We start from the raw sequence: 17,092 nt of genomic DNA, 5'->3' as shown, positions 1-17,092 counted from the left end.
AAAAAAATGGGAAAATTAAAACCCATTTTGTCCCTATTCTCAAGAATCACTGATTTACTAAAGTAGAGATTTCAGTGTGATCATTCTTGATAGTTCTGTCCAATCTTTGCGCTCAGTGGGAGAGATACATGCTTTGCGATGGAGTCCCAGACGCAAAGGACCAGCGGGCGGTCAATACATTCGTCACCTTGTGGAAGGATTACTCAGACACCGACATCGAAGAGGAGCTTCAACTATGCAACTCAGCAGTAAAGGTGTGTATCCATACTACACACCTCTACGCAGTGTTTACACTGTTGACTCAGGGAGACCACATTGTTGAAAACCATGCATCATTTTCCATTCTTTTCATAATCATGCTCTACTTTGTTTGTCAATCATCTAAAATTCCAGTAAAGCACATTAAAGGTTTTTGGATGTAATATGAAACAGTTCAAGAATGAGAATGTTTTTTGCAAGGCACTGTGATAGCACGGGTTATGTTTGTAGCTTATTGAAGCGTTGGATGAGCTTATGAAAGAGGCCAAAGATCCAGAGTTGGTCCCAAAGTACCACGATGCTCTCATAGAAGTCCAGGAGATTCTCCACGCCAAGCACCTTTTCATAGCTGAGAAGCTCCTAAAGGTAGGACAAAAACAAGCTTCATTTATTTATGTTAGCAAATGAAGAGCCCAATGCGTGGAAACCCGTTCCGCTGCATCCTCCTGTTTCGTCTTCGTCACAGGGAGCAAGCGACAACATTGACCCCGACACAAGGAACATGCAGACTGTGTCCAAACACAAAAATGTGACGCTGTGCCTCTGGGCCAACCTCTTCAAAAATCCAAGGTTATTGGGCGAATCGGTTGGGAATATTCAAATCCTTCCCCTGTCCTTGCACTGACACACTCACGGGTTTGGATTTTCTGTCTTTAGCTTTACAGGTTTTGACTTTCAGGAAGCTGGCCTGAGCTTTAAGCTTCCCGAGGAGCTGGCTGTGAGCGACATCGCCGTGCGGATCCTCCACACCCACTATGACCACCTGTCGATACTGTCCAGGCTCAGGCATCTGCCTCAGAAGCCGATAGTGGAGGAGATTCCTCCGCCCGCCCAGCAGCCAGAGGAAACCCGGGTTGGTCAAAACAAATCAGCTCATGTTTTAGCAGTATTTTCATTTTAACTGTTTGTTTATTGTTTATTTGAATGGGGACAAGCGCTAATATTTGTAGCCTTAGCTAAGTTGCAATGCATGTCCCCAGATGGGCTTTTAACCACATAGACATACGATAATATCGATACAGCTAAACCAGAAGTCATCTAGTACGTCATCAAGGGATAAAACAGGCGAGCAAAACCTTGAGGAAATGATCATGGCTGGCTCTAAACCTGATTCCTTTTAAGATGCTCTTCACCCTCAGTTTAAAAACGTGCCAATCTGAAACCTGTTCCATGTCTTCAGGCAAGAAATCCCACATACTGATGGCTGATTGTCCAAAAGAAGTTTTGCGAAAGGACGTTTTTCAACACGTCTAAACTTTTAGATGAGAATCCATAACCCTGCCCAAATATTTCTCATCTGCTTAAAATGCTGGCCATTGATTTTCAAGTTTCAATCAGAGCTACTGATCACCAACCAGGACCTTAAAGAAAAACAAATCGATACAGTTTTTTTTCACATTTAAAGTAAGATATGACCTCTCAAACCATGCTACAACAGAAATGAACAATTGAGACAATTGACATGAGACTGAAGTGATGATATCCCTACCGGCCACACATACAACAGCAAACCTTCACCAAGGCAGACTTCAACCAGAGACCAAATACTGGTTCTGTAGCACTTATAATCAGGTACATCAATGAAACTAGTTTGAGTTTAAAGAGAAAAAAATGAAGGTGTGAATGTGTTAATAGTGTCTTAATTTCATTATATTAAGCTGTCCATGAAGTATGCCTTTCGGCTTTGAGTTCTTATCCCATAAAACCTTCGCATGGCTCACAGTAGGAAGAGCGGGAGAGTTTTGAGTATTACTCACAGATTTGCTGAAACAGTTTTGTTTTTTTTATGCTGTAGTGTGATCTTTGTTCTTCCCTATTTGTCAAAATAGCGGCCACGTTCCTTCCAAGAGATGACTTTGTGATGACCCAAACCCGTTGCCTTGCTTTCCTTTTCCCACTGCAGGATGGTGATTGCACCAGTGAACTGCCCTTTACCCCTCGCAGTCCAACCAGTGAGCCGCCCGTAAAAAGCACCAGCCGGCCGTCTTCAGAGGAAAGCGTGATACCTGCACAGACAGAAGAACTCAGTGGTCACATTTGCAGCCTGGTTTTATCTGATGGTCCAAGTAAAGAAAAAAAAAACTTAATGTAGAATTTTTAAAATTAGATCTTTTTTTATTCTCTTCAGAAATTGTCATTACTCTTTAAAACTTATGTAATTTTCCACCTTGAAATAAAAGGACCTCCTTTTATCCACAGCCAAGGATCCATCCTGGCCCAGCTTGGCACAGCTGAACTCTCTGAGTCCACCTGTGCCTGAATTCGAAGAGAAAGAAGATGACACAGAGGTTGTAAATCTGGTTCAGTACACAACCCTGGGTGGAGTTTTCTACTACGATCTTCTCCAACTCCCACCTCAGCCTATCAGGAGAAAGGGGTACACGATACTGCAGGTGATTACAACAGGATTTTTCTGCCCAAACCCCAGCTCAGGTTGAATTCAGCAGATCTTCAAAGATCAATGGTTTGTTCTTCTAGATGGTGGATGGGCTGAAGGTATTCCCTTACCCAATAGAAAGGTCCAACAAAAAGGAGTGCTCCGATGACCCAACAGAAAAACCCAACAAGGGGGCGTGCTCCCCTGTTGGGGTGTCCATTGTGCTTCCCGAGTGGGTTATCTTCATGGAGATGCCACTCGTGGCTCGCTGGGACGCTGCAGGTACATGCATCAGAAACCAGCACAGAAGTTGGACAACAATTTTCATCCCTCTTGAACCTTTTCATGTGTTACAATAATAAAATGCGAGGGGGGAAAAGATCCTCCTTCACAATAGTGACAGTTTGTGTTGATCTATCGCATAGAGTCCCGATCAAAACACGCTGAAGTTTTAAGATGTAATGGAACAAAATGTGGAAACAGTTCCAGAGGAATGAATGCTTTTTGTACTGTGACGCCACTAACGGTGACTTCTGCACAACCAGAGGGCCGCTGGCGAAAGGACGGCATCATCAACGTCTCCTACGAGGAGGCAGAAGGCAAAATCTCCTTTGAGATGGAGTCATTCCAGATCTTCGCACTGATGCGCAACACCTTCGCCAACTTTCCTTTCCGGGGCTGGGAGCTGCGGCCGCTGGGCCAAAACTCAGCTATTTATACTGTCAAGGGGGCTCTCATTCAGATCTCCATCACCATCGAGGCAAGACACTTTTTTTCTGTTCACCTGCTGTTGGAGAAAATATTTAGAGATGAGCTGAATGGCTTTTTATTCTGGTTTACAAGAATATTTCTCACGAAAATTGTTCCATTTTATATCTTTATCGGCAAGATGTAAATGAATACATAGTGAAATTATTAAGAAGAACAAACGTTAACATTTTGTTTGTTATGAATCTGATGAACAGAATAGTCAGTGCATGCTGCAGGTGGCGCAGGGCAGAGGCCTCTCTCACCTCGTGGGGAAGTGGATGAGCGGACCGGCTCTGCAGAAAGCCATGGCCAAGGCAGGGATTGACATCTTTGTTAACGAGAACACGCACAAATACGTCAGCATCTGCAAGAAGGTCTGCATCCTGTAGCAATTTCATTTGATCATTTTGCAAAAAAAGATACATGAATGCTCTGATTTTTTTGTTCGCTGTATGGGTAGTCGGGGTTAGACTTGTTGAAAATGAGCAGCATGTAGAATGGAGAAGTTTTCCATCTTGCCATGTTTTTTTTTTTTTTTACATTAAAAGGAAATGTGCCTAAAGGTCTCTTTATTGATGGACAACATTTGCCACATTTGGACAACAACCCCCCCAATAAAAATGTTAGACGAAGATTAGATTACAGGATAGGAACTGTTGGTGCTTCACTAACGCCACATGGGGGACCCACAATATTGAAACTGGCCTAACTTGATTGTGCAAGTCAGGAAATTACATTTTGTTCCTCGCAGCATCAGAAAACATCCTGCTTCTTTCTGTTCTTTTTCAGAACCCACGTATAGAACAGTTTGCTTATGACCAGATGGCCCTCTATGCATCAGCTTGTGCTTTTTCATGGAGCAAGTGGAACGCCACATGTGGAGAGGACAATCTGGTCCTTCAGGTACTTTTATTCCCGGTAACCTTTATTTTTCTTTAGAGATGACATAAATCAATCAATCAATCAATCAATCAATCAATTTTATTTATAAAGCACCCTTCATACTAAAAGCAGCTCAAAGTGCTGGACATGAACTAGGGCTGGACAATACATCAGTAATGATATATAAATTGCAAAAGAATCGTGATCAATAGCTTTAGATAATACAGCTGATGGAATATTCAATATATAGAACATTCATTGAACCCCGATCCAAAATCGCACAGCATTCTGGGGGATGTAGGCAGAGTGAAAGACTTTAGCTGCTCAACCTAAGCAAGGCATGGCATCAACAAACTCACTCGCTCATTGGTTACCTAGCAACAACCTGTTGCGTAACATGTGCAGCACCAGTTCCATGTTGTGCCTCATGACAGAGTGAAAACAGTCCATTAATCACCAGCAACATGGTTTTGTTAGACTAAGGAAAGACTACATAACCCAATGCAGTACATCTTAATTGTTCTGTTGTACTCATCTGCGTGTCTGTCTTTTCTGTCAGGGCTGTGAGCACCTCAAAGCCGGCCCTGTACCTGAAGACTCTTGGAATATTTACTTTGTGGGTTCACAGAGGAGTAGGCAACTGGAGATCACTGAGAACAGTGAAGCTTTTTCCACCGACCACGCTGCTGGCAGCGAGTTCCACTCCACACTCATCCACGCTCTGCAGGACAGCATGAGCCCTGATGGGATAGCTTTGGTCAGAAAGTCCCATTACTGCTTTGTTGACACTGTGCAAAGCCTGCTTTCTGCTACCAGACCTCTGGTTTTTTCATAAATTGCAACGGACCAGGGGTCACAATGGCTCAACTAATATCTTCAAATACAGCTACGATAATGACAAATGCAAGTCTCAACAGTTTGTGCGTTGCATTTCCACAGCATTGACACTAAAAGTACCAGTGGCATATATTTTATCTTTTTCTTTTTTTTTCCCACAACCCTACTTTTCTTTTACTTTTACAATTTTTCTCTACTGCCTTTTTAGCTTTTCACATAAAATTGGAATAAAAATAGATATAACCTTGTGGTAGTAACTTGACAGATGAGTTAAAAGGGTACAAACATTTTTACAAACTATTGCAAATGTTTCAAGTCCATTAAGCCCCCAAGGCAACTTCGCACTCTTTAAAGACAATACAAAAATTGTAATTTGACGTGTTATAAACCGGTGTCTGCACATCCAGACTGAATTGATGCTGCTGTATGTAACTTATGTCTTTTAGATATTTTTTAAAACTGTCCCCATGTTGTGACCGTATATTATGAGACAGATAACCAGTGAAAACATCAAGCTCCTCTAACTTTCCTCTTAGCTGTCATTGAAATGAAATGGGTTCAATATTTTAGCATTAAAAAACATTTATTACCTGTGAATATTACTTTAATACAGTATAGGACATTTATTTTTCCAAGCAACTGAACGACATTCGTATAAATGTGTTAATACAGAATTGCATTACAACTCAAAGCATTTCATTATACAAAAGGCAGACATTTCCATTTAACAATGCACCGATAACAGAGGTCACACGGCTCTTTGAGTCTTAATAATTACATTCTGAAGAAAGCAAGAACATGAGTTAAAAAATACATAAAGAAAGCCTGATTGCACCAAAACTTAAGCTTCACTGGAGTCCAAGTTCTAGTGCACAACCTGAACGGCTTCAGGAGAAAAGATTTATGGCCAGTGGAGACAGAGATCAGATATTTAGGCCACAGTGACATACAAAGTCAAGAAGAGGCTTCATCGTCTAAAGCTGCATTTGTGCAATTTTAGAGTTTAGCGTTACATGCATCTTTCGTTAAAAAAAATAACGTAAAAAGTAGATATTTTGAAAACCAACTTTTGGGGTTTTCTGCAGACAACAGTATGATATTTACTTTGTAGGGCTTATTTAAAATTGTGAAGAGAACAGTAATTGCATTGCAGCTTATGTTTCTACTCGTCTCCATGTCTCTTTTGTATGAAAAATACAGTTTGTTCTCACTTCTCGGGGTCATAGTAGCGCTTCTTCATGGCCCGGTATTTTCTGAGGAAATAAAGGGCCTCCAGCTCTTTGATGACGTGGTCTCCTCTGGCAACCAGCTGTTTGATTTTCTCAGGGTCAGTTTCATCTTTGTTCTTCATAAACGCATGCTTTAGTCGTTCTCTGAAATAAGCTGCTCCTTTTGGGTACTCACGGCCAAGATACAGCAGCTGGAAAATGACAACAAAAAGTCAAATAAGATGCTTTACTTCAGAGCATTTAGTTTTTTTTTTTGTTTTTTTTTGACCAAACCAAAGGTAAGTATGGAGCTATGGTTCTGTGAAGTCCTACATGTCTGTGTAGACCTGCATTTAGCAGGTGTTTGACCTCCACCCTCGGACATAAATGGGGTCCGAGTCTGATCAATGGCTTCGTTCATGTAGTCTGAGGGGCAAAATTTGAGTAAGGAAGGTGCTACGTGGCAATTGAATCACCCCTGATCCAACAACCTTCTGTAGGACCAACAACCAGAGGAGGAAGCAACAACATATTAGGCTGAACAAAATGAATGAGTGTGTAGTCAGAAAAACCTGGACACTGGAAAAAGAAAAAAATCTATAGCAAACAAAGATAGGCAGGGTAATTTGTCAACCACAGTTGTAACATGCAAGAGATCGTGGCCTGGTAGCCACACACCTGACTTTTTTGGGTATTTTATCAGACTGCTCAACTGTTTATTCAGGCCTCAAATATCAAAATATAGTTTATGAGTGAATACTTTAGTTCATAATTACAGTTTAAAAGAAAAATATGTAGAATTAAATCAAACATGAGACTTCATTTTGAATACTAGCTTAATTTCAAGAAAGATATTACCAATCTTAAAATAGTTTATGAAATGGAAGTAGAAGAAGACGTCATGGCACAATTAGACACGAACTGGTAAAAAGGAGAACTGACTTGGTTTTTGATCAAAGTGTTAGTTGCAGATTTTACATTCACTTTCACAAATGAAAGTTTATCAAAGACTCCTTCCTTTTATTGACCAGTTTTACGTGAAAGCCTTCTAATTGCTTAATTGTTAAGTTTATTATCAAGGGAAAACGTTTTAACGTGAATAATTTTCACACACCACATTATAATGTAGGCTAAGTCACTATAGAGTTTATATCTCAAAACACCAAATTCATAGATAATTTCCAAGTAAAACTTAAGAAATGTAAGGCATTCAAATATGAAACATGTTTGTAAGTCTAACTGTCTCTATGACTACCACCAGTAGTCAGAAAGGAACGAAACAGAACTTACAGTTTTGTACAGTCTCATAACTTCACCCTTTAAAGGGTTTGCCATGTCAAACAAATGTGGCCGATCACGTCTCTGGAATGAAAGAAAGGAAAGATGGAAGTGTGAGGGGGAAACAAACAGCAGCTAGAGTCACTGACATTGTAAACAGCATATTAATCTCAAAGTCGACTGATTTATACTGACATGTAAACGTCTTAAAGCGGACTAGCTTGAATACGTATCTTCTTTTCTCCGCATCCACCTTGTCCGCGTTCACATTTTACTCGCTGCCGTGTGGCGTATCGTAGTGTCGCAAATATAAGCATGCAAGTACGCATGTGCACCAGTTGCCGTGGTTACTTGTTCGCCTCATAGACATGAATACGGCTGTGCAGTTGGTTGAAATAATTGATAATATCTATCCGCGATTGAAATAATACAATTTCACTTGATTTTTTATCGTAAAAATAATGAATACTTAATTACTTTTGAAGGAACTTGGTTTACTTTATTTACAGTGGGCGTTACATTTTTTTAAAAAAAAAATAGGCCTATTTTTTTTTTAAAAAAAAAATAGGCCTATAAAGAGTTTTGTCATTTTTTTTAATGGAACGGATTGCTCCCTGAAAATGTATTTTTGAAGGCATAATAAGCTCCACGGTCGGTTTATATCGGCTTAATATTGTTTTAACATCCTCCTACGCCTATTAACTATTCTGTACACCTTTGTTTCACATTAACCCATTCGGTTTTATAGTGCTAACGTGTCTGTTTCTCGTAATTTGTGTTTTTAAACACTTAAAATGTGAAAACACTAATCAATGTTTTTGTTATAATGCTTTGTAATGATATAGCCGCCAATACTAGTTTTAGCCACTAGGTGTTAGTATTTGGTTGTCACATGGTGAAGCTATAAGCATAAGAAGAAATAGTTGTTACATTTTATTAAATAAAATGGTGGTGAATGGTGAGGTAAAGGGCTTAGTTCTTTCCACAAAGGAAGACAACAAGTTTATTGGGTAATTGTAATTGTAGATAACCCTTTGCTACAAGAGCCTGAAATACATACAAAGCCTTGGAGGTCCTTGAGCAAGAAAGGTACTTAACGTGTACCTATCAGTTTAATTTTGTGTAAAATAAACTTGTGGAAATGGAGTACATAAAATTGCTAAAATCCCTGGGACCTACATTGTCTTAAATTCAGTCCTATTCAACAGGAAAATTAAAGGAACTTTGCTGTGCTCCATTTAGCCTTCCTGTTATCTGCTGAATGTCTAGTCCTCTCTCACAGTCTGAATACAGAGTAATCATATCTAAAAATGTTGCAGAAATCCTAATAATAATAATAGCTTCTTCTTTGAACTTCATGTACTTTACCTTCCTGATACCAATAATAGCTAACTTTGAGTCTCAGTAACAGTGTCCAAACCAAAGAGTGTTGAAGTTCAGGTGTCTGGCTAATGGCCATCTATGGAGTGTTTGCTGTTGAGAAAATCTAGGACTTTTGAGCACTGGTCAAGGACATCAAAGGTAAAAATCGTCAGATGACGGTCACCAGTTCGTTTCTTGGTGCTTCTCCAGTCATTGTGTTCATGAGCTCTTGCTTATCAGAAACCACATATGCCGATGAGTTTTCAGACTAAAACTAAATCAAGTGTCGCAGGCGCATTGGAATGAGGAGAAAACCACGGAAGTTTTTAAGTGTTTTATTCATTCCTTCTGACAATTCATCATCGCAAGAACTTTTTCTTTAATGCAACACACCTGATCAGACACAGGACTCAACAGTGTCCTGTATCGGCCAACTACGTCAATAAGCATGAACTCAGGATATACCTGCACCAATCAGATAGCACTATATACATATGCAATTCAATACCAACAACAATCTACTGTTTGGTTCCCTTTTTATTAGCAAATAGCAAAGAAAAAACAGGCTTTGTTCACGCCCTAACAAGGTGCTCTGTTGATTCAGTGTATTACAATCATTTCAGAAGACACTTTTTAAAACAAAATTCCTCGAAACATCTCCCATTAACTTTGAAATACTTGGCAACTTTTGTCTTTTTTCTTCTTTCCTGAAAACTCGAGCGTGAACAAAACCCACTTCAACAGAAATCAAGTAGACGCTTGGTCAAGGCCATTTCTACCTCTGAGAGCAAACTCTCACGCTAAGGTTAAAGGCAAGCGAAGCAACATTAATCAGAGCCTTATAGTAGGAGATACATGGTCAGTGTATTACATATGATGAAGGCATAGTCTGCTTACTTATCAGGTGTAAGCCTATGCAGTTAATTAATTCAAAGTGGCTTGATCCTCTAATAACACTGCATACACTGCATTGTACACTGGAGGAGGTGAATAGCAAACAGACACACCATAATGATGTTTGACATCAAAATAAACCAAAAATAATCAAGCTATTGCACAGGTACCCAGATAATCAACTTTGCAAAAAAAGCAAATGTTGGCTGTTTTCACGCATAATACCCAAACATGCACACAAAGCTGATATTTACAGCACAGAATGGCATCATCTACAGCAAAAAAAAGGGGAAAAAACAAAACAAAACAGTAAAACAAACGGGAAAATTAGCTTTTTAGGTGATAAGTGACAGGCAGCCCGCCAAAGTTTGCATCATTTGTAAGAATTTGTTCTTTTTTTTTTTTTGCCTTTGCTCAGGGGATACTAAAAATAACATTAAGAGACATTAACAAATAGCTTGACTGAAAAATCTGCTGGAGTGCTGGTCCAAAAAAATGTTTCAATAGGTGTCTAACGGTTGCCGTCTCTATGGTTTAAAAGGAAAACAAGACAGCGTGGTGACACTGTGGCTGATATAAGTTTTCTCATTCATGTGGACGAGGCGAGTCAGAGTGAAAAGTTTGAGGCTCAAACTTTGGCAAGAATCGGCTGCGACTCGTTCCAGCGCTCCGATTTTCATGTGCACAATCTTTGTCATGCATCGACACTCAAGAAATAAATACAATCATGACACCGGTTGTGTCCAAACCATGGCAAACGCTGCGAACTGTGATCCAGTGCAGCGCAGTTACTCAAGAAACATCGTTATTGCACATGCTCGCATGAGAAGCCCCCTGGGGAGTGAGCACGGCCTGGTTCCTCTGGCACACGCAGCTCCCAGTTTTTGTGATTTTGCAAACTTAGAGGACATTGAAAAGGAGGCGTGGGGCTTGGTTGTAGCATCCCTCAACAACAAATAATCTTAGCTATTGGCTTTCTCCACAACGGCTAGCGCACATTGTGCACGGCACATCCCTCCGGCATGTCTAACGAGAGATTGTGGATGTCACTTTTCTTTGCATTGCATTTGTAAAAATTCTAACCTCCTGCCACAAGGAGGAGAGTTGCATTTCAGTGGCAGGTTTAGGGGAAATGAACTTGTCTTTGAGTGAACCGTTCGATCACACACAAACTGATGGGACTTTACGTGTGTGTGTGTCTGTGTGCAGAGTACATCTCAAAAGCCATTTCAAACATGCGCAAACCCTCTTTCTCTACAGGCTGTCTGGCTCTGTGTGGGTGCAGATCAGATTAGTATCTGTACCTGAAATATATCAGAAACCCACAAGAAATGTGTGCAATCCTCGAACCAGAGCTAAAGGCATCTTCAGACACTTCGGGACTGTAGGACGCACATCCCTGAAACCATCAGAAGCACTTTTCAATCAGCCCCTCGATCTTACACACAGCAAGCAAACTGCTGACTGTTTCACTCAAAGACAACAACAGAGGTGAACAGAGGTGAGGGGAGGGTCAAGGTGCAGCTTGTACTCTGACTGTATTGTCCAGACGAACAAGGGGCGGCTGGATGGAGAAGAGTGGGCAGGGTCAAATGGGAAGGAGTATGTGATGAGGGAGGGGTCTGTTTAAGCAGAGAGGTCAGACATGGGAGCACTTAGGTTGGTGCTTTGGGAGTCTAAAGCAGACACTGGCTGCTGCGCTTCCTCGTTGCCAGACGCTGAGTGGCTTCTGCTCCGGTGATTCCAGGAAAGCCGCCGCTCATCAGGACACCGCGATCAGGAGGCCGTGCTCTGGCAACACCTCCAAGCTCCTCAGCTGGGGATGACAAGAAAAGCCAAGTATGTTCAATGGTCAGGGCTTGTAAAAAGTGTCCAGGAAAATGGTGTGAAGTTAAAGGGGAAAGGGGTAGTTTGACGCTTTCAGCAACATGTTTACTTTGCTTTTAAGAGGTAAATCTGTTATTTTTCTTTTAAAGTTGTGTGAAAGTAAGAGGTGTTTTAGATCAATCAATCATTTATTGGCATCACTGGCAAAAAAAAAAAGAAGAAATTTAAAATAAAGTCATCTTTTTTATATTATTATCCTACTATCCTGTTCCCGCAATGAAAGATAAATTAATTTTGTGGCTTTTTACACATAAGGAGTACCAATAACAGAAGCTGAGAAAATCATGGTTATGGAAGCATTATGTGAAGAAATATGTCAAAACAACTTAATGTCTAGTTTTATGATCTCTAGTTTTATGATACAAAATAATAAAGAACATAGTTTATATATATATATATATATATAAATAAAAAAGATGGTAAAAATACAGTTCTGAGTTTGTAGGATGTGAAGCAGTGATGTCATTATGACCAAAAAAGGGCAGCTCCAGTTCCTAGAAACGCCTTTGCCAGAACAAGAACTCCATAAACCATCATCTTTGAGATAATGAGAAGCGGAAAGTCTGGGGCGGCGTGTACCCGTGTGGCACAACACAAGATGTCAGACAATTACCAGCAGGAGGAGAGGAGGGGGAGGAGCTTAGAGAGGAGAGCCTCAGCTCGTTCTTCTGAGGGATTATAAAGGGGGAGAAAGGAGGAGAGACAAATTCAGAATGAAGGAACAAGGAGACAGTAGTGATGACTTTGTAACACACATTTCAGACATAACAAGTAACCCTGACCACTGCACAAGATGAACATGGAGCACAAACACAGATAATCTAATGTTATCTAACAGAATAATAGAGTGGTTACCTCTAAATTAGTCCTGGCTTTTTTCAGCACATCGCGGGTCCTTGATACTGCAAAAACAACAAAAAAAGAAAGTCAAAAGATTTAGTTCAAGCACATCTAAGGATAAAAACAGTTTGAACTTGTGACATTACAATCACACATTTCCTTGTATTTTACTGGGATTTTATACAATATTCCAACACAAAGTAGCTCACAACGTGAAAAGGAATGACAATAACTCAACGTTTTTATAAACAAGAATAGGAAAACAGTGGTGCACGTTTGCATTTAGTCTGCCACGGTCAAAACACTGTAGAATAAACTTTCACTTCACTTACAGCTGCAAGTCTTTTGGGGTATTGATGTGCTTGTTTTTCCACATTTTCTTGCACAAAGAGGTACTTAAAAAAACTCACACTGATTGACTATGAAGTGCTCCATGCTCTCCTTGGTGCGGCTGGTGCTCCTAAGTCTTTGTACTGTCCCTTTAAGAACTTCTTCCTGCTCAGATATACGCAGCTTCAGGGACAAAATCTCCTCCTGCAGGCACTGCTCCTACACACATACACACAATACTTTTAACATGTTTGATCAAACATCAGTAAATTAATTTAATATATGTTCATGTTTCTCAGACCTTCTTAAGGTTTTGGATGGAGGGATCTGTGTTAGGAAGAGCTGCCCTCCAGAACATCTTCAGCAGAGACATGGCCTCCTCCAGGATCTGCCTCAGAGTCTTGGTGTTGGACAGAAGACTCTTCACACATCCATAGTCCACGGCCTGCAAACGCACCTCGTTTATTTAGAAGTATTTCACAGTTTTTTTTACATGACGGAGCGAGCCGGTGATGAGCACAGACCAGGTCGCTGCCCTCTATCTGTTTGCCCTCCAGCAGTGGCGGGGTGAGACAGGCCTGCAAGGTGGCCTCCATGCGCTGGACGAGGCTCCGGCCCTCCAGGACCTGCTGCTGCAACGCGCTGAAGTCATCGACATGGCCAATGGTGTGGCGACCGTTACGGTTTGCAAACGACCCATCTGGTGCCTCCCCTTCCAGTTCTGAGTGAGGGTCAAGAGAGTCTGCTGGAGAAGCAGAGGCGCGTCAGATTGTCTGCAGGCTGTCACGAGAATTTGTTCTTTTTAATGGGAAAGAGAGTTAGCAGAGCTTCGATTTGATCACAACTATACAGAAACAGGCAGATAAAAGTAAAACAAAACGTTATTGTTCTTATTGTTAATAAAGCATGCATAAACTACTGTAATGCAGGAGTGGTTAAGGTCACACCATTAGCAGGGCTATGGCTGTCGTCCAGGTCTGAGTAGGGGGGACCAGGAGATCCACAGTTAAACAAACCGATGTCCCTGACCGGCGGAGACGGCGCCGGGTCTGTGGAGCACACAGACACACACAGAGCAGGCTTGGACACACTGCAGTCCACACACACCACGGCACGCCGAGCGTCACGAGCGAGTCGCTACGTTTAGAAAGCTCGGTCTCACCGTGCAGCAGCTGTCGTCTGTAGAAGGTTTCCCTCTGAGGGCTGGCGGTCAGCGCGGACAGAGACGGAGCCCGCGGCGACCCCACGCCTAGCTTCTGCTCCAGCTGCTTGTGGAGCTCCAGCTGTTTGAGAGCGCTGTTTTCCTGCACGCTGCTCTGCAGCTGGGCCCGCAGACTCCTGACCTCCCCCAGCAGCTCCCCCAGCTCCGCTGGGAAACCCGCCACCTCACACAGATACCCTGAGCAGGAAATATACAGGAAGAAGCTCTGGATGTTGGGCTTGAAGTCGACCTTCAAGGTGTCGTCCTGATTTATTTAAAGTGCCTGGCAAAAATAATTTTGAATTTGCCAGGCATAAACTTTGTTTGAATTTGTGTAATAATTTTTGAGTCTTTAGTGTATTTTGTGTTGTTTTTTTGTGATAGACTAACACAGGGTAGCAGGTAATTCTAAAGAGGGAGGAAAATGATTGACATAAGGCGCAAACTCTAAAAATCTGCCCTTTATTTAAGAGTTTCAAGAAGCCAGACATTATTGTCATAGGCTAGAGTGGCCCAGTCAAAGTCTGGACCTAAATCCAAATGAAAATCTGTGGAAGATTTTAAAAGAAATGCTCACCTGATCAACAGTTTTGATTCTACTTACAATGTATGTGACTTATTTAAAGATATAAGTATAAAGGGGGCTGAATATCACATGAGTGAAAATGCGTTGGTCTACTAGTAAAATGCTTTTCACTTCAAGTTTTATTGGAGTCTTAATCTAATCTGATTTTTGGCCCTCTCTATGCGTATTGGGAGTTGGTATAGTTGTGCCAGTAATGTTTTGGCTAAATATCACTTATAATTTGAGGTTAGAACTTGGTAAAATATAAAAAAGCCGAAGTTGTAATTAACGACTCTACCACTAGATGGAGCCACCCAAAGGGACATTTACAATAAACTGTAGATACACATTCAAATGTCATTACTAAAATGTGGGTAAAACAAAATGACAGACAGACCTTTGTTAGGCTTGGTGCTGGAACACACTCGGTCATAAACGTGCAGCTCGCTCTGCAGCGAGTGGATCAGTTCTCTGCTCTCACTCAGCTGCTGCTGCAGCAGAGACGTCTCGTGCTGGAGCCTGGCGAGGCGAAGTTTTGTAATTCATAAAAGCAACACAAAACACGCAACGGAGAGAATCGGCGCGGAAAGGAGCGACAGCAACCTGTTGGTTTTGTCCTGGTTGGCCTGTCGCTCCTGCCTCAGAGCGTGGATCTGCTGGCCCTGCTCCTGAGTGTGAGCCTGCAGGCGCCGCAGCTCCTCCTTCCACTGCTCGGCCTCCAGCTCGGCCTGCTTCAGGCGGGTTCTGGCTGCGAACACGGCCTCCCGCAGCTGCGCCACCTCCTCGCTTGTGTCTGACGGCAAGAGCACCCGGCAGCTTTTACGGGAGCAATTCATGAGATGAAAATGAGTTTGTGTTGTTTGGAAGCTTTTCAATGACCGTGCACCTGTGCTGGCCTGCAGGCGAGACTGCAGACTGAGATTTTCCTCTTTCAGGACCCTGATTTCACTAGAAAGCTGGGTGACCGTGTCAAGTCCCTGAATGTAGATGTTTGTTGGTGCTCCTGAAAAGGCAATGGTGATTATTGTCATTCAGTTGAAAGAAAGAGATGCTTCAGACGCATCCTGCGGACTCTTTACCTCCATCCCGCCCGGTGGAGGCCAGTTTATCTTCCAGCTGCTGCCTGAGCCTCTCATTGGTTCTGATCGACTCCTCCAAGCGCTGACGGAGGCATCTGACCTCTCGGAGGTGCTCCTCGATCAAATTCACTCCTGCGGACAAGCAGTACATCATCAGCTTTGTTTCTCCCTCCAAGATGGCGAAGCCCAGGATACGGGGGTTCACGCCGCTTGCGCTTTTTCAACATTTTGTCACAACACAACCAACATTTTTTTTGTCTGTTTTATCGGAATTACACGTGACAGACAAAAATAAATAAATAAATATTTGAAAGGTTTGACGGCGTGAGTGTGTATGTGGAGCCCTCTAAACATTTACACCTTTCTCTACAGAGAGCCCAGCAAATCTTTCTTGGGGTTAATCTCCGCCATATCTGCGTATCAAAAGAAGAATTTATGCTGCATTCTGCAAACTCATTCTCAGCTGGATTTAATTTCAGACTTTGCATCCCCACAGCATGATGCTGCCATGACCGTGCCTTTCAGTGAGGATGGTGGGTTCAGTTTTGGTGCAGAGCACTTTCTTCTGTTGGTCGATCACCTAAAACTCAGAGTCAGATTTAAAAGGACATGGGCTGGAAACCGTTTTGGTGCCTTATTAAAAGAACAATTATGTTGCTAATGCAAATTACAGAACATTAACAGGTAGTTCTTTATATAATTAATTATGAAATGATACCAGCTGTAGGTTTAATACGTCCCTTGCCCAGTAGCATCGAGTTGTTCCTCCCAAAAATGACTATAACTTCCTCATTTTCAATACTTGAGTATTGTTTATATGAATTAAAATCCAAATGTATTACTACAGTTTTCCTGATATGAGCAGGCAACTCTTATATAAAATGCAATGTTTGCAAGACTCATTAAAAAAAAAAAAAAATGTGTTGCCTACTGCTCCTGTAAGTCGTTTCTAAAGTCTAGCCCAGACCAAAACTGCGGTAAAGTTCCTGGTTGCCAAGTAACAAAAAGTGACCAAAGTTGTTTTTCCACACCACCGCCTCACCTGTTTGGCTGCTTGGTGTTTGGTTTCCAGAAAAGGTCCCGTTTGGCTGAACTAAGCTGTCCACGTCCCACAGAGGCTGCCCTCTCAAAAGACCTGAGTCAGATTTAACGGAGTGGCATTCAGGGATGCCACCCAGCTGGTAGTGTTGAAAGGCATGATGGGATAGCTGGTTGTAGCTGGAGAGGTCGTGCTGGTTGTGCGGGCCAGGCGGAAGGCCGAACAGGGTCGTGTCCTGGGCGACCGGGAATCCTGCAATCAGACGCATGCGGACAGGACGAGAAGAGTGAGCCAGAGACGGAGCG

General features: G+C 42.0%; 3 protein-coding genes across 16 annotated transcripts in view; 1 reads left to right on the top strand and 2 right to left on the bottom strand.

The window, feature by feature from the left end:
* The window catches only part of dnai7 (dynein axonemal intermediate chain 7), a 10,090-nt gene extending 3,963 nt beyond the window's left edge, over positions 1-6,127 (top strand). For all 3 annotated transcript variants that reach the window (XM_016679589.1, XM_007567982.2, XM_016679588.1), the window contains 11 exons: positions 117-254; positions 490-624; positions 725-828; positions 916-1,111; positions 2,162-2,324; positions 2,458-2,651; positions 2,737-2,917; positions 3,181-3,395; positions 3,601-3,759; positions 4,175-4,288; positions 4,827-6,127. In XM_016679589.1, coding sequence (XP_016535075.1) covers positions 117-254; positions 490-624; positions 725-828; positions 916-1,111; positions 2,162-2,324; positions 2,458-2,651; positions 2,737-2,917; positions 3,181-3,395; positions 3,601-3,759; positions 4,175-4,288; positions 4,827-5,102 — 1,875 coding nt within the window. In that variant the 3' untranslated portion in view covers positions 5,103-6,127. The remainder of the gene's footprint in view (positions 1-116; positions 255-489; positions 625-724; positions 829-915; positions 1,112-2,161; positions 2,325-2,457; positions 2,652-2,736; positions 2,918-3,180; positions 3,396-3,600; positions 3,760-4,174; positions 4,289-4,826) is intronic.
* On the bottom strand, positions 5,674-7,903 carry LOC103148917 (LYR motif-containing protein 5A-like). The gene is made up of 3 exons (XM_007567910.2): positions 7,786-7,903; positions 7,603-7,674; positions 5,674-6,524 (listed from the first exon to the last, which is right to left on the bottom strand). The coding sequence occupies exons 2-3, from the start codon at positions 7,645-7,647 to the stop codon at positions 6,312-6,314; spliced, it is 258 nt and encodes an 85-aa protein (XP_007567972.1). The 5' UTR covers positions 7,648-7,674; positions 7,786-7,903; the 3' UTR covers positions 5,674-6,311.
* Positions 7,904-9,271: 1,368 nt separating this feature from the next.
* LOC103148914 (myomegalin) overlaps positions 9,272-17,092 on the bottom strand; it is a 53,812-nt gene continuing 45,991 nt past the window's right edge. For 8 of the 12 annotated variants that reach the window (XM_007567906.2, XM_016679576.1, XM_007567909.2 and 5 more), the window contains 13 exons: positions 16,791-17,039; positions 15,749-15,880; positions 15,556-15,672; positions 15,273-15,462; positions 15,067-15,188; positions 14,066-14,302; positions 13,851-13,952; positions 13,428-13,648; positions 13,205-13,348; positions 12,984-13,122; positions 12,589-12,635; positions 12,347-12,401; positions 9,272-11,662 (listed from right to left, as the gene is read on the bottom strand). In XM_007567906.2, coding sequence (XP_007567968.1) covers positions 11,523-11,662; positions 12,347-12,401; positions 12,589-12,635; positions 12,984-13,122; positions 13,205-13,348; positions 13,428-13,648; positions 13,851-13,952; positions 14,066-14,302; positions 15,067-15,188; positions 15,273-15,462; positions 15,556-15,672; positions 15,749-15,880; positions 16,791-17,039 — 1,895 coding nt within the window. In that variant the 3' untranslated portion in view covers positions 9,272-11,522. The remainder of the gene's footprint in view (positions 11,663-12,346; positions 12,402-12,588; positions 12,636-12,983; positions 13,123-13,204; positions 13,349-13,427; positions 13,649-13,850; positions 13,953-14,065; positions 14,303-15,066; positions 15,189-15,272; positions 15,463-15,555; positions 15,673-15,748; positions 15,881-16,790; positions 17,040-17,092) is intronic. The other 4 variants (XM_007567903.2, XM_016679573.1, XM_007567905.2 and 1 more) reach the window with 4 other exon arrangements.

This window comes from Poecilia formosa, unplaced genomic scaffold (genome assembly GCF_000485575.1).
Source record: "Poecilia formosa unplaced genomic scaffold, Poecilia_formosa-5.1.2 Scaffold215, whole genome shotgun sequence".
NCBI lineage: Eukaryota > Metazoa > Chordata > Actinopteri > Cyprinodontiformes > Poeciliidae > Poecilia > Poecilia formosa.
This window is presented reverse-complemented; position numbering and strand designations above follow the sequence as displayed.

Excerpts from the sequence above, each read along its gene's own strand:
- LOC103148917 (XM_007567910.2), bottom strand. The coding sequence starts at position 7,647 with ATGGCAAACCCTTTAAAGGGTGAAGTTATGAGACTGTACAAAACT. Across the intron at positions 6,525-7,602 it reads TTATGAGACTGTACAAAACT|CTGCTGTATCTTGGCCGTGA; the intron begins GTAAGTTCTGTT and ends GTCATTTTCCAG.